Source organism: Cebus imitator, unplaced genomic scaffold, assembly GCF_001604975.1.
Source record: "Cebus imitator isolate Cc_AM_T3 unplaced genomic scaffold, Cebus_imitator-1.0 Scaffold122, whole genome shotgun sequence".
Lineage (NCBI taxonomy): Eukaryota > Metazoa > Chordata > Mammalia > Primates > Cebidae > Cebus > Cebus imitator.
In genome coordinates this window covers 1668213-1682545 of record NW_016107437.1, presented here as the reverse complement: position 1 = coordinate 1682545, position 14333 = coordinate 1668213, and the positions used below count along the sequence as shown (strand labels likewise).

Sequence of the window (14333 nt, the reverse complement as noted above, 5' to 3'; positions counted from 1 at the left end):
CATTAAATAAACAGTAGCAGCTGGGCGCGGAGGCTCACACCTGTAATCCCAACATTTTGGGAGGCCAAGATGGGCGGATCACCTGAGGGCAGGAGTTTGAGACCAGCCTGGCCAACATGGCAAACCTCCATCTCTACTAATAATACAAAAATTAGCCAGGCGTGGTGGTGCCCCCCTGTAATCCCAGCGACTCGGGAGGCTGAGATGTGAGAATCACTTGAACCCAGGAGGCAGAGGTTGCAGTGAGCTGAGATCATGCCACTGCACTCCAGCCTGGGCAACAAGAGTGAAACTCCATCGCAATAAAATAAAATAATAAACAGTAGCCATCACACACGAATTGTTGCTATGAATAAGTGCAGACTCCACCTCATTGCATCATCTCCACACAGCCCAAAGGGAGTGGTTCAGACCAAAAACCTGGGACATGGCACAGCTGACAATCAGAGCGCACCTCAGTGCTCACTCCTGTGGCTGCACACACAGGAAGCCCATGGCCTCTGTAGAGTCTACAAGTGCAGGGATTCCCCTGCGGGGTGACACCTGAGCTATTTACAACCTGGACCTGGGTGACAGCACCTGATACCCTTTGCAGCCGGGTCCAGGCTGGAGGTGCTTACCTCTCTACAAAAATTGTCAACCACGTAGCCGGGTCTGGATCCCTCAGACCCTCTGGACACCCGACTCTCGCTGGGTGGGGAGAGCAGCAGAGCTTGGGAACCAGGCTGATCCTGTGGGCACTGGGGCTGGTGAGCTGCAGCTGAACAGGCAGCTCCCACTGCCACGAGGAGTAAGCCAAGCTATCTTGAATTAGCGTCTGAGCAGGTGATGCCGGAATAAAAAGCAACAGTCATCCTGGCGGCTCGCTGGGTAGAAAGCGGAGCTGTGAAGTCCCTTTCAGGCTCACTGCAGCCCGAGGTGGGACTCCATCTCCAAAAACCAGCTCACTCCCAGGACAGGCAAACAATTCCCCTTGACACAACTCTTGGTGCTTCAACCTTTCTGATCCCCAAACAATGAATTTTAGGAAGCCACAAAGAAAATCCTTTCAGAAAAGATGACTTGAGCCAAGGTGGGCTCTGGTGTGTGTGTGTGTGTGTGTGCACGCGTGCACATGTGCATGAAAGGAGCATTGGTATTAGAGTAGCAGCCCTTGTCACACTGGCCAAAAAAATATGGCAGAACGGGGCTGGCTGCTGTGGCTCACACCTGTAATCCTAGCACTTTGGGAGGCTGAGGCAGGAGAATCACTTGAGGCCAGGAATTTAAGACCTGCCTGGGCAACATAGCAAGACCCTGGCTCTACAAAAATAAAAATAAAAATTAGCTGGGCTTAGTGGCTCACACCTGTAGTCCCAGTTATTCAGGAGGCTGATACAGAGTTGTGAGGATCACATGAGTCCAAGAAGTTGAGGCTGCAGTGAGCCATGACTGTACCACTGCATTCCAGACTGGGTGATAGAGCGAGATCATGTCTCTGAAAAGAAAAAAAAAAGAATCTCTATGTCAAGTAATGCTGTGTGACTCCTAAGGCTAGGTTATGAAAAGTGGTCTCTCGCTATCTCCTCCTCTCTCTTTTTCTTTCTCTTTTTGGGACATCCTCCAACCTAGCTACCATGCTGTGAGGAAGCCCAACTAGCCCACATGGAGGGGTCCCAGCCAACTGTTCCTTAGTGGAACTGAGGGCCCCCCAGCCAACAGCCAGCATTGCCTGCCAGACGTACATGGGAACGAATCTTCAGGTGACCCCAGCCCAGCCCTCAAGCTGCCCCAGCTGACACAGAGTAGGACAGAAGGTGCTGTCCCCACTGAGTCCTGCTCAAATGACAGATGTGTGAGCAGAATAAACGTGTGTTGTTTTAAGCCACTATGTTTTGGAATGGCTTGTTATGTATCAGATAACCAGAGCGGTGGGTACCCCAAAATGGTAACAAGGTAGGAACTCAAACCCTGGAACTGCCTGTGACATTAAAGAGACATTTATAATGTAGTGAAAAAAGACGCAGGAAATGAAGCTGTGCTTCCAATCTGTTCTCCTCTCACCGCCCTTATTAGTGTCCCATTAGCTGTTTCCCTGCTAAGGACCAGTGCATCTGGCCAGGCCTAGCTTTGGCCTTGGCCAAAAAAGTCAGTGCATAGAGTCCGGCAGAGCCACAGAAGCTGCCACAGAAGCCCAGCCTGTTGCGATCTGGGGAATTAGCACGCTGGGGGTTGCCCGTCAGTGTCTTCTGAGCATCCAGTATGCCCTGTCACGGTGTCTGGATCAGAGAGCAGGGTGGAGAAGTACTTTCTCTATGGCCGGATGTGGTGGCTCATGCCTGTAATCCCACCACTTTGTGAGGCTGCAGTGGGCAGATCACCTGAGGCCAAGAGTTCGAGACCAGCCTGGCCAACATGACAAAACCCTGTCTCTACTAAAAATACCAAAAATTATCCGGGCATGGTGGTGGGTGCCTGTAATCTCAGCTACCCTGAAGGTTGAGGCAGGAGAATTGCTTGAACCCAGGAGGTGGGGGTTGCAGTGAGCCCAGATTGCTCCACTGCACTCCAGCCTGGGACTGTCTCGAACAAAAAAAAGTACTTTCTTCCCAGGGTGGCAGGTGCCTGGGCAGGCAGAATGGGGCTGCCTCCGTCACTCCCTCTGGCTTGGCCGTGGCTGTCCACAGTATCCTGCTGGGAGGGCCTCAAGGCTCCTGGGTGGACTGCAGCTGCCACCAGGCATTCACCCAGCTGGGTGCTAAAGGAGCCTGGAGCCGGGCCTGTGTCTGTCAGCAGAGCAAGACGTGGTTCATTCTGCAGCTGGCAGGGGCCAAACTGAACCAGCAGGGTCCGGGTGCCAGGATGCTGAGGCTCATGGGATACAGCCTGGAGAAGAGCTGTGTCCACAAGTACCCAGTTCAAGGTCCAGCGCAGTTGGTGTCCTCAGAGAACATGCTGTAGGGGGAGAAGACAGGAGAGGGGGCTCAGCCAGGACACTTTAGGAGAGGCAGCTTGACACCTGGGAAGGATGCTATCAAGATGGGGGACGGGAGGGGCAATGGGAATGGAGGGGATGTGCAGCACCATGCGGGGAGCACGGGTCGGGGACAGCGATGCAAGGGCCAGGACACTTGTCAAGCAAAGAAGACAAACCCAGAGCATCAGCACAGCCACCAAGCCAAAACAACAGCTGGGAAGGCTTGGAGTCCCCAAAAGAAGCTCTTCCAAGTGCTGAGGCTGCAGGATGTGGATGGCCAATTTCCCTGTCCCCTGGTCTCTAAGACTGACCACAGGGACCAAGCACGCGAAGCCTGGAGGACAGCTCCACCAAGCCCAGGGTGGAGATGGGGGGATGTCCCTGATGATGTGAGCATCCAAGGGTGGTGTCCCAGCCCCACCTGTGTCCCGCCCACGTTTTATGAATGCCACTTTCACAAGGACACTGCCCCTGACCCCGTGCAGTTCTCCCCTCCCAAGCCCGCCTGGTTACCCTGTCCAGAGCACAGCTGGGATCATCTCAAGCTGATTCGTGAGTCCTGCTGCTGTAGGTGTTCCTGGACACTGAATGGGATGGTGGGCGTCCACATCCTGCAAGGGGAGATGGGACACAGAGCCAGGTTAGGGGAGAGAGGGCGGCCTGGGTCACCAGTGACAGCTGACCCCAAATCCCTCCTTCCATCAAGCCTAGAATCTTGGGGACTTTTCCCCTGGCAGGATACAGGACAAAAGTTTGGGTCATGGGGAAAAGTAGAAGCCTAGGAGGCCTGAGATTCCTTTCTGGTTCTGCAGCTGACTTGCTGTGTGACCTCAGAAAGGTTAGTTAACTGCTCTGTGCTTTATTCTCCTGTGCGTCTTAGAAGATGTGAGCGATTATGGAGATAAAATTGCTTTGAAAGAGTATAAAGTAACCAGTGTTGGATATCATGACTTAATAAAAGATAAACTTGAACTATATGAAATTGCCAACTTTACAGGTCAAAACTGGGTGGATGTCCGCAATTTCACATGGTTCAGCCTACCATAGCATTTATTGAGCATTTCTGTGTGCCAGGTACTGATGTTCTAAGAGCTTTGTAGGGCTTGATTGGCTTAAGCCTCACACAATCTCTTGGGGTGGATGTTATTACCATCCCCACTTTACAGATTAAGACACTGAGGCCAGAGGGTGAAGTGTCTGCTCACCCAGGGTTGCAGACTGGTGAGGGTAAGAGCGTGATTTGAGCTCTGGGGTCACTTTGGGCCACATAACTGGGGACCAAGGTGATATCCACCCACCAAGGTTGCCTGGACTTACGCCAGCGTCTCCACGTGAGGGCACTTCCGAAGGCTGGCGGCGAGCTGCTGGGCCCCAGCAGCCGTGAACTTGTTGTACTGGACGCTGGCGAGAGAAACTCACCTTGATGCCTGGCCCTTGGGACTCCCCAGCTCCAGACCAAGGCCACCCCCACACCCAGCCCTTCCATGACACCAGGAAGGGAACCTCCGTGTGTCCCACGCCGGGCTGAGCTACCCACCGCCTAGGCTCCCACACTCACTCCATCACCCGGAGGGACACCATGTCGGGAAGCACACGAGCCAGGCTCTCGGCACCCACGTCGCAGATGCAGTTATTATACAAGCTGTCAGAAACAGAGGCCAGGGGAAGGGATTGGAGGCCCGTGCATGGTCAGCCTTCCAGAAGCCACCGCCCCTAGATTCCAGAAAAGGCCTGGTCCTGCCACCCCTGGGGGAAGGGAACCAATACTGATTGCCCAACAGAGCCTGGCATTGTGCCAGGTACTTACTTAGACCATTGGGATGGTTCCCATTTTCCAGATATGAAAATAGAGGCTAGGAATGAACAAGTGACTTGCCCAGAGCTTCTTTCCCCAGATCCTGCTAATTCTCTTGTTCAGGGCTGTGGTGATTGCTTCTAGGGTCTCAGTGTCCCCTGCAGCCTGAGGATCAGCCTCGTGGAAATCATCGCCAACTGGGATTACTGTCCCATTTTAAAGACAGACAAACCAAGGGCCAGAGAGTTGAGGCCATTTCTCTGTGGTCACACAGTGAGCCCAGGAAAACAGCAGGACTAAAAGGAAGTCATTTCCTGCCTGACTGTGTGGAAAGTCCCAGGAGAACAACTTCCCAAGTTCAAATCCCAGCTATGCCTCTTACTGCTTATGTGACCTTGGGCAAGTGACTCAATTATTCTGAGACTCAGTTTGTGCATCTGTGAAATGGGCATGATTGAGTCATTGTGGGGAGAAGTAAATGAATCAATGCTGTTATAACACTTAGAATATGCCTTGGTTCCTAGAATGAACTAAATGTTAGCTCTGGTTCTGACTACTTCACAGGAACATTGGTGAGGGTTACATGAGTTAACATAGAGGGCGTGGCCAGCACTGAGAGGGGGAAGAGAAAAAGCCAGTCACTGGGCCAGCTCGAGTTTCTGCGGCAGACTCACAGCCAGCATTAGTAGCAGTGAAAATAGCATGATGAATGTCACTGATGCCAACTTCTGCTGTTTACTTGACACCAAGCAGCCTTTTAACAGGACAGGTGCTGCTGCGGCTATGATTTCAGGGCCATGACTTTGCCGTGACTCAGTCTCAGAGTTGCCTTGCAGGGCTGCACATCAAAGCAGCAGGTCTGGTGACTCACGCCTGTAATCCCAGCACTTTGGGAGGCTGGGGTGGGCGGATCACCTAAGGTCAGGAGTTCGAAACCAGCCTGACCAACATGGCATAACCCGTTTCTACTAAAAATACAAGATCAGCCAGGCATGGTGGTGCATGCCTGTAATCCCAGCTACTCGGGAGGCTGAGGCAGGAGAATTGCTTGAACCTGGGAGGTAGAGGTTGCAGTAGCCAAGATCATGCCATTGCACTCCAGCCTGGGCAACAAGGGTAAAANAAAAAAAAAAAAAAAAAAAAAAAGCTGCAGGTCTACACCGCTGCTAAGTGGATTCAGGCTAAATCAACTCGTATCACAGGTCTGCCAGTACCAGTGCAGAAACTAATGGGGGTTTTGTGATCTCTGAACCCTGAAGACCCTTCCTCCATCCCATGGGAAGAGTAATCTGACCATATTTCATTGATGCCAAGACACATCTGTCACCATCTGAATATCATCGAGATCAGGATGTGTCTTATAACCAACAGTGTGTCACAGTTTAAACAGCGGCATTTTGGTCTCATATTGGGGTCTTACATGGATGGCATCTTATATTCCATGAAATTATGATGTCTCTTAAAGTGTCAATCAGGCTGGGCATGGTGGCCCACACCCGTAATCCCAGCACTTTGGGAGGCTAAGGCGAGTGGATCGCTTAGACCCAGGATTTCAAGACCAGTCTGGGCCACATGGTGAAACCCTGTCCCTACTGAATACACAAAAATAGGCGGGTGTGGTGGCAGGTGCCTGTAATCCCAGCTACTCAGGAGGCTGAGGCATGAGAATCACTTGAACCCAGGAGGTGGAGGTTGCAGTGAGCAGAGATTGTACCACTGAACCTCAGCCTGGGTGATAGAGTGAGACTTGGTCTCAAAAAAAGAAAAGAAAAAAAGGAAAAGGTGTAAATCAGATCAGGTATCACCTGCACAGCTTCATAGGTCCACCTACTTTTCCATTCACACTGAAAAAAACTGCAAATGCCTCCTGTGACCCACAAGGGCCTCCCTGTGTGATCTGGAGGCCCCTGACCTCCCCTACCTCCACCATCCCCCACCCTCTGTCCCTCATTCACTCCACACAGCCACAGTGGCCCTTCTGACCCTCAAACCCCAGCCCCTTTTCCCACTTAAGCCCTTTGCGTCTGCTGTTCTTTCTTCATAGAGTCCTTTTCCCCTAGAGCTTCCTATAAAAGAATCACCTCCCCAGAGGTCCTGTACCCTCCTGGGCCTTGTTAATTTCCTTCTCAGCGTGACTCACTGTTTTACAATCTTTTCTTTATATATGTACTTAATTCTTACTACGCCAAGAAACCCCAAAGCAAGAACCAAATCTCTCTGGTTCACAGTTGTATCTCTAGTTCCTAGTACAACTATGAAGCAGACAGATTCTATTTTTGCATTTGAGTTTCTTTGCACAGCAAGAAGTAAGCACCTACATAAATAAAATATTGTAAAACAGTGATTCGTGCTGGGAAGGAAACTAACGAGGCTCTGGAAGGTAGAGGACCCAGCTACTTAGGAGGCTGAGGTGGGAGGTTTGCTTGAGTCCAGGCAGTGCTGCAGTAAGCTGTCATTGCACCACTGCAGTCCAACCTGGGCAAGACCCCCATCTCTAAACAAACAAACAAATAAATAAGGAGGCTGGGCACAGTGACTCACACCTGTAATCCTAGCACTTTGGGAGGCCGAGGCAGGTGGATCACCTGAGGTCAGGAATTCCAGACCAGCCTGGCCAACATGGCGAAACCCAGCCTCCACTAAAAATGCAAAAATTAGGGGGGGGTTGTGGTGGTGGGCGCCTATAATCCCAGTGAGGCAAGAGAATCGCTTGGACCTGGTGGGCAGAGGTTGCAGTCAGTTGAGATCACACCAGTTTACTCCAGCCTCGGTAACAGAGCAAGACTCCATCTCAAAAAACAAATTAAATAAATAAATAAATAAATAGGGACCAAATGCCATGTTTCCTGGGAATCTGACTCTGGCTGTCCTCAGTAAGTGATGAGCTCTGGGGAAGAGAAGGGAAATTTTTCCCAGCCTGGCGATTGAGAAGGGCTGGTAATGCTGAATTGAATGGCTGGTGCTCAGGTCCAAGCTCAGCCCTCTCTTTATCTCCAGGACCACACCAGGGCCTGGCTGGGTCACTCAAAAGCAAGAGGTGCTATGCCAAGACCTACCAGAAGGTGGCAGTGAAAGCCCTGACCAGCACAAGGCCAGCCAAGACTGCCCCTGTGTTGTCAGCCTTCCAGAAGTTACCGTCCCTAGATTCCAGAAAAGGCCTAGTCCTGCCATCCCTGGGGGAAAAGGACCAATATTTATTGCACAACAGAACCTGGCATTGTGCCAAGTACTTACATAGACCGTTGGAATGGTTCCCATTTTATAGATGTGAAAATAGAGGCTAGGAATGAATAAGCAACTTGCCCAGAGCTTCTTTCCCCAGATCTCGCTAGTCCTTTTGTTCGGGGTTGTGGTGATTGCTTCTAGGGTCTCGGTGTCCCCTGCAGCCAGCAGGAGGCAGGTTCCCTGCCCTCCTCAGCCCCCCAGCTCAGCACCTGACCAGTAGCTGGGGCCCCACTCACCTTAGCCTGAGCAGGGATGCCGCGAGGGAAGGTAGGGCCTCCGCGAGTTTGCAGGCACCCACGTCAGTGATGCTGTTCTGGGATAAGCTGCAGGAGACAGTGAGGGGAAGGGCTCAGGACCAAACCTGCACGCCTCCCTTCCACCTCCAGGAGAGTTCTAGGTCATAAGCTGTGAAGGGCACTGTCGACAGACTTAAACTACCTCTCAGTAAATAAGACAATACTGTTAGGTCCTGTGGCCAAGTTGGGGGCGGAGGTGAGGACATGGATGGGAGAGAGAGCCCATCCTCCTGCCTCCACCTGTCCTGTGATTTTTTTTTTTCTGAGACAGTCTCGTTCTGTCGCCAGGTGCCAGGCTGGTGTGCAATGGCACGATCTCTGCTCACTGCAACCTCTGCCTCCTGGGTTCAAGCAATTCTCCTGCCTCAGCATCCCGAGTAGCTGGGACGACAGGCATGCACCATCACACCCAGCCAATTTTTGTATTTTTTAGTAGAGATGGGGTTTCACCACGTTGGCCAGGATGGTCTCGATCTCTTGACCTCGTGATTCACCTGCCTTGACCTTCCAAAGTGCTGGGATTACAGGGGTGAGCCACCATACCTAGCCTGTCCTGTGATTTTTACAGCATCCACACTTTTCCCTCTGCACCACTTTTCAGCACTGTAATGAAATAAGTGTTGGTGTTATTTGTTTAATGGCTGTCATCATTTCTGCTGGGTTGTGGCCTTCACATGGAGCGGGGCCGTATCTGTTTTGCTCATTACTGTATCCTTGTGCCTAGAGCACTGCCAGGCACATAGTAGGTGCTCAATAAACACTTAAGATGGCAGGTGAGAAAAGGAGGGAGGGAAGGACTAAGAGGAGAAGTCTAGCTTACAGTGTTACCTAGGACACTAGAAATTACTGGAGAAGTCCCAGAGCCCTACAATCAAGGGAAATTGCTAAGTCAACTCCCGTAAATTCTTTGCCATTACAAGACCTTGGTTGTGAGGGGGAGTGTGGGAAGATTTTGATATTCTCTAAGTCAAGTAAAAAATCACGTTCAGCTGCGCATGGTGGCTCATGCCTATAATCTCAGCACTTTGGGAGGCTGAAGCAGGCAGATCACTTGAGGTGAGGAGTTCAAGACCAGCCTGGCCAATGTGGTGAAACCCCATCTCTACTAAAAACTTAGCCAGGTGTGGTGGCACATGCCTGTAGTCCCAGCTACTGGGGAGGCTGAGGTGGGAGAATTGCTTGAAACCAGGAGGTGAAGGTTGCAATGAACTGAGATCACTCCGCTGCACTTCAGCCTGGGCTACAGAGCAAGACTCTGTCTCAAAAAAAAAAAAAAAAAAAATCACATTGAACCAGGCATGCTGACTCATGCCAATAATCCCAGTGTTTTGGGAGGCAGAGGTAGGAGGATGGCTTGAGCTCAGAAGCTCAAGACTAGCCTGGGCAACATGGCGAAACCCCGTCTCTACAAAAAAATATACAAATTAGGGGACGTGGTGCCATGCAACTGTCCCAGCTACTCAGAAGGATAGCTGGAGCCGAGGAGGTTGAGGCTGCAGTGAGCCATGATTACACTGCTGCACTCTACCCTGGGTGACAGAGTGAGAACTTGTCTTAGAAAAAGAAAAAATTCACATTGATCCTTCTGTATCTTATCCATTTCCAACTTCCCAGAGCCCAGGACAGTTTTTAAAAAGTCCTTACTAGACGGGCGCATTGGCTCATGCCTGCAATCCCAGCACTTGGGGAGGCCGAGACGGGCAGATTGCAAAGTCAAGAGATTGAGACCATCCTGGCCAACATGTTGAACCTCATCTCTACTAAAAGGACAAAAATTAGCTGGGTGTGGTGGCATGTGCCTGTAGTCCCAGCTACTCAGGAGGCTGAGGCAGAAGAATCGCTTGAGCCTGGGAGGTGGAGGTTGCAGTGAGCTGAGATTGTACCATTGCACTCCAGCCTGGTGACAGAGTGAGACTCCATCTCAAAAAAAAGTTGACTGTTTTGATAATAATGCTTTATTGACAAATCCTAATCTATCTCTCCTATTTCACCCCCAGTATAATTTTCTGTCACTAAACATTAGCTGACTCAATGGGTGAATGAATAAATGAATAATTAAATGGAAGAATTAAAATGTCCTCTGGGGCTGGGCATGGTAGGTCACACCTATAATCCCAGCACTTTGGGAAGCTGAGACCAGAGGATTCCTTGAGGCCACGAGTTCTAGGCTGTACAGCTCTGATCATAGCACCACACTCCAGCTTGTGTGACAGAGTAAGCCCTTGTCTCAAAAAAATCTTTAAATTATTTTTTAAAAAGTCAGCTGGACTTTGGGGCCCAGATTCAGCAGGAAGGGCAGGCCCAGTCCACTCACTTGAGGGTCTCCAGGGACTTCAGCTGGGGGAAGGTGGCTGAGAGCTGCAAGACACCCTCGTCCCCGATCTTGTTCTCGCTCAGCGCATCCAGGCTGCAGGTGGAATCAGATGGGGGCCATCAGCTAGCGTCCAGGGCGTCCCTGGACCCTTCCCATCCCAGTGGGCCTCCTCAGCCCTGGCACCTTCCCTTCCCACCTCCCCAGCTCTAGATATGCCATAGGCAGCCAGCAACTCCTGGGCTTTTCAGACCCGGACTTCATCACCTGGAGGCTCCAACCAGTCCGTTTAGCTTCTTGGGAATCCCCTGAGGCTGCACAACGTCCTTAACCTCCATTGTCAAGTAGGATCACGCTCCCCAACCCCTCCCCAGCTGAATTGCTGAGAGCAGTAAATGAGGCTGCGAAAGAGTTTCAAAGGTCACAAAAGGATCTACAGTTTTTTTTATTATTGGGGATTCCCGTCTGCTGTTTCTTCTCTGCAGTGGAGTCATCTCATCACTTGTGTGACAGCCACATTGAAGATGCAGTAGGCAGAACAGAGCAAAAACGGGACACACAGAGGGCTTTTCTCTCTGCACATGCCTTGGGGGCAGGGTCTGGGGCTGTCAAATCGCAGAGGTTGCTGGGCTCTGTAGCACACACCTGGGGTCCCAGATCCTCAGGACGCTGAGGCAGGAGGACCACATGAGCCCAGAAACTCGAGGCTGCAGCGAGCTATGATGGCAGAATTGCACCTAGGTGTTGAGGGGAAGGGGTCCCAGAGTCTATACTCACTCCAGATGCTGCAGGGAGGAAAAGGCCATGAGGATCCGCACCAGTTTGGGGAAAGCCCGGGGGCCTGAGATGGGGCCCAGCCTAGGAGGCAAAGAGCAGAGGTAAGACCCTCAAACAGTCACAGCCCCTCATTCAGCCCATGGGTGGGGCAGAGACAAGGCACAGAAGTCAGGCCCTGTCTGAGGCCCCTCCTCCTCCTTTCCACCCCAGCGTCTTAATTCCCTGCAACCCTTCCACAGAGGACCCCAATCTCTTCTGCTGGGGGCAGATTTCATAGCCCCCCGTAAGAGGCCTGCTGAGGCTGCTAACAATGGCTTGTGCCTATAATCCCAGCACTTTGGGAGGCCAAGGTCAGAGGATCGCTTGAGCCCAGGAGATCGAGACCAGCTTGGGCAACATAGCGAGACTGTCTCTACAAAAAATACAGTAATTAGCTGGGTGTGGTGGCATGTCCTGTGGTCCCAGCTTCTTAGGAGGCTGAGGCAGAAGGATGGCTTGAACCCGGGAGGTGGAGGAGGCAGTGAGCCAAGATCACACCACTGCACTGTAGCCTGAGGAAGAAGAGTGAGGCCCTGTCTCAAAAAAAAAAAAAGAGGTCAGTTGGACTCCCAGCTTGGGGCTCCCCAGCTTTTTTCTCTAAGTAGAGAGCCAGTTCTTACTCTTCCCAACATCCAGAGATACCTTCTCCTTCCCCAGCCTGGGGAAGGGGTCCTTTCTGAGCATTTCTTATAAACAAGAGACATGCTGGGTCCTTCCCTCAGCCTACGTCTACCTCATTTACTCCTCAAGGCTGAGCCATGGGCTTGTCTTATCTCCATTTTACATATAGGGAAGCTGAGGCAGGGGGACAAATAGCTCACACAAGGTCACACAGCCTGGATCGGCATTCAGATCAGACTTCAAGGGGATGAGAAAAATAAGGACAAGGAAGGGCTGTTTTGTTTAAAAAACATGGTTAAATACATTCCGTGTAAAAAACTGTCTTTTATTCTGCAATTATGTCCTCTGAACTTTTTCAATATTAAAATGATAAATCTTTTGGTGCCAAAATATTATGGGGCCCGCAGTGGGCATTTTGCTGTTATTTGTTTGAATGAGCATCCCTGATAAAAAAAAACAGTGACAGCACGGTCACTTAAATTCGTTCTGAAATGTCCTCAGCCTCTGAAGTCCTCAAGTCTGAGAACCAGTGGTCTCAGCAAAAGGCCACAGGATCAGAGTCTGACTGCACGATCTGCCCTATGGCTCCCTGCTAAGGGCCTTGGCAAATTCCTTCGCCCCTGAGTCTCCGCCTCCTTAAATATTTCCCCCCAAAGTATGAGGTTCTTGGATTAAGGAATTCATTGCTACATATTGACCGCTTGCCTACTCTGTGCCAGGCCTGGGGGGAAGGTTGTGGGTCAAATAGACAAAAATTCCTGCCTTCTGGGTACTGACATTCCAGTGGGGAAGACAGACAGATAATCAAAGAAATATGAAAGTGAGCTGATGTTTGAGACACTGAATCATTTGGAAATTTACAGTGCCGAGGTGGATGGAGTTTCTTTTTTAATTTTTTTAAGACAGAGTCTCACTCTGTCACCCAGGATGGACTGCAGTGGCGCAATCTTGGCTCACTGCAACCTCCATCTCCCAAGTTCAAGCAATTCTCCTGCCTCGGCCTCCAAAGTAGCTGGGACTACAGGTGCCCGCTACCACGCCTAGCTAATTATTTTTTTGGTATTTTAGTATAGATGGGGTTTCACCATGTTTGCCAGGCTGGTCTCGAACTCCTGATCTTGTGATCCACCTGCCTCAGCCTCCCAAAGTGCTGGATTACAGGCGTGAGCCACAGCACCTGGCTGGAGTTTTATTTTTAACAATGAGGGTCAGAAAAGGCCTCACTGAGTAAAGACCAGAGGAGCTGAAGGCGTGGGCTGGGCAAATATCTGGGGAGAAGCGTCCCAGGCAGCGGGCATGGCCGGTGCAAAGGCCTGGAGCCAGGAGCATCCCTAGGAGGCTGAAAACCAGCAAGGAGTCCCTGTGGCTGGAATGGGGAGAGCACGGGAAAGAGCGTAGGGGATGAGGGTGAGCACGTGAGTGGGGACGGAATCGGAAAAGGAGTCGGTGTACAAGTGGAGTCCCTGTAGGGTTTTGAGTGGCTGAGCAGCCTAATGTGACAGACAGATGAGGTCTACAGGGTGCTTTGCACAGTAGAAGCCAGAGAAAATACCAGAAATAGTCTTTTCCTTCCTTCCTTCCTTCCTCAGAACCTCCTCGGGGGCTTCTGTTCTCCAGATGGCTGGTCACCCGGCTCTAGGCTGTTCCACCCACGACTGTTGTCCCCAGAGCACAGTTCCAATCTTGAACTAGGGGCTTTTTCAGCTGAAAATAATTGAAGGCCAGAAAGGGCCCTCGGTGATTGTCTTCAGACATTTCCCCTTTTCAGCATCATGTTTACCTCTGCACAAATTTAGCACCTTGTTTCCGTTCAAAACAAGAGACAATGGCTTTTTTTTTTCTGGGGTGGACAGGAAGCGGTAATCAGGGGGAGCTGATAGCTTGTGGGTGACCAGCTGGGGGACCATGGCAAGTCACTTAACCTCACCAGGCCTCAGTCTCCTCATCTGTAAAATGGGGAAGATGATGACTGTCTGTCTCCCACAGTAGCTCTTGATATTAATGAGATTATATATAAAATGTACTGAATAGGCCGGGTGCAGTGGCTCATGCCTGTAATCCAAGCACTTTGGGAGGCTGAGGCAGGTGAATCACCTGAGGCCAGGAGTTCAAGGTCAGCCTGGATAACATGGTGAAGCCCGTCTCTACTAAAAACACAACAATTAGCCAGACGTGGTGGTGCGCACTTATAATCCCAGCTGCTTGGGAGGCTGAGGCAGCAGAATCGCTTGAATTGGGAGGTGGGGATTGCAGTGAGCCGAGATTGCACCACAGCACTCCAGCCTGGGTGACAGAGCAAGGCTCCATGTCCAA

General features: G+C 51.1%; 1 protein-coding gene across 13 annotated transcripts in view; it reads right to left on the bottom strand.

Annotated features, from left to right (window-relative positions):
* Positions 1-1961: 1961 nt before the first annotated feature.
* Positions 1962-14333, bottom strand: part of LOC108312166 (MHC class II transactivator) — a 56931-nt gene continuing 44559 nt past the window's right edge. For 11 of the 13 annotated variants that reach the window (XM_017539963.2, XM_017539950.2, XM_017539951.2 and 8 more), the window contains 7 exons: positions 11361-11441; positions 10587-10679; positions 8213-8299; positions 4515-4598; positions 4274-4357; positions 3470-3567; positions 1964-2934 (listed from right to left, as the gene is read on the bottom strand). In XM_017539963.2, the coding sequence (XP_017395452.1) occupies positions 3492-3567; positions 4274-4357; positions 4515-4598; positions 8213-8299; positions 10587-10679; positions 11361-11441 (505 nt within the window). In that variant the 3' untranslated portion in view covers positions 1964-2934; positions 3470-3491. Of the gene's footprint in view, positions 2935-3469; positions 3568-4273; positions 4358-4514; positions 4958-8212; positions 8300-10586; positions 10680-11360; positions 11442-14333 lie in introns of those variants that run through there. The other 2 variants (XM_017539956.2, XR_005202064.1) reach the window with 2 other exon arrangements.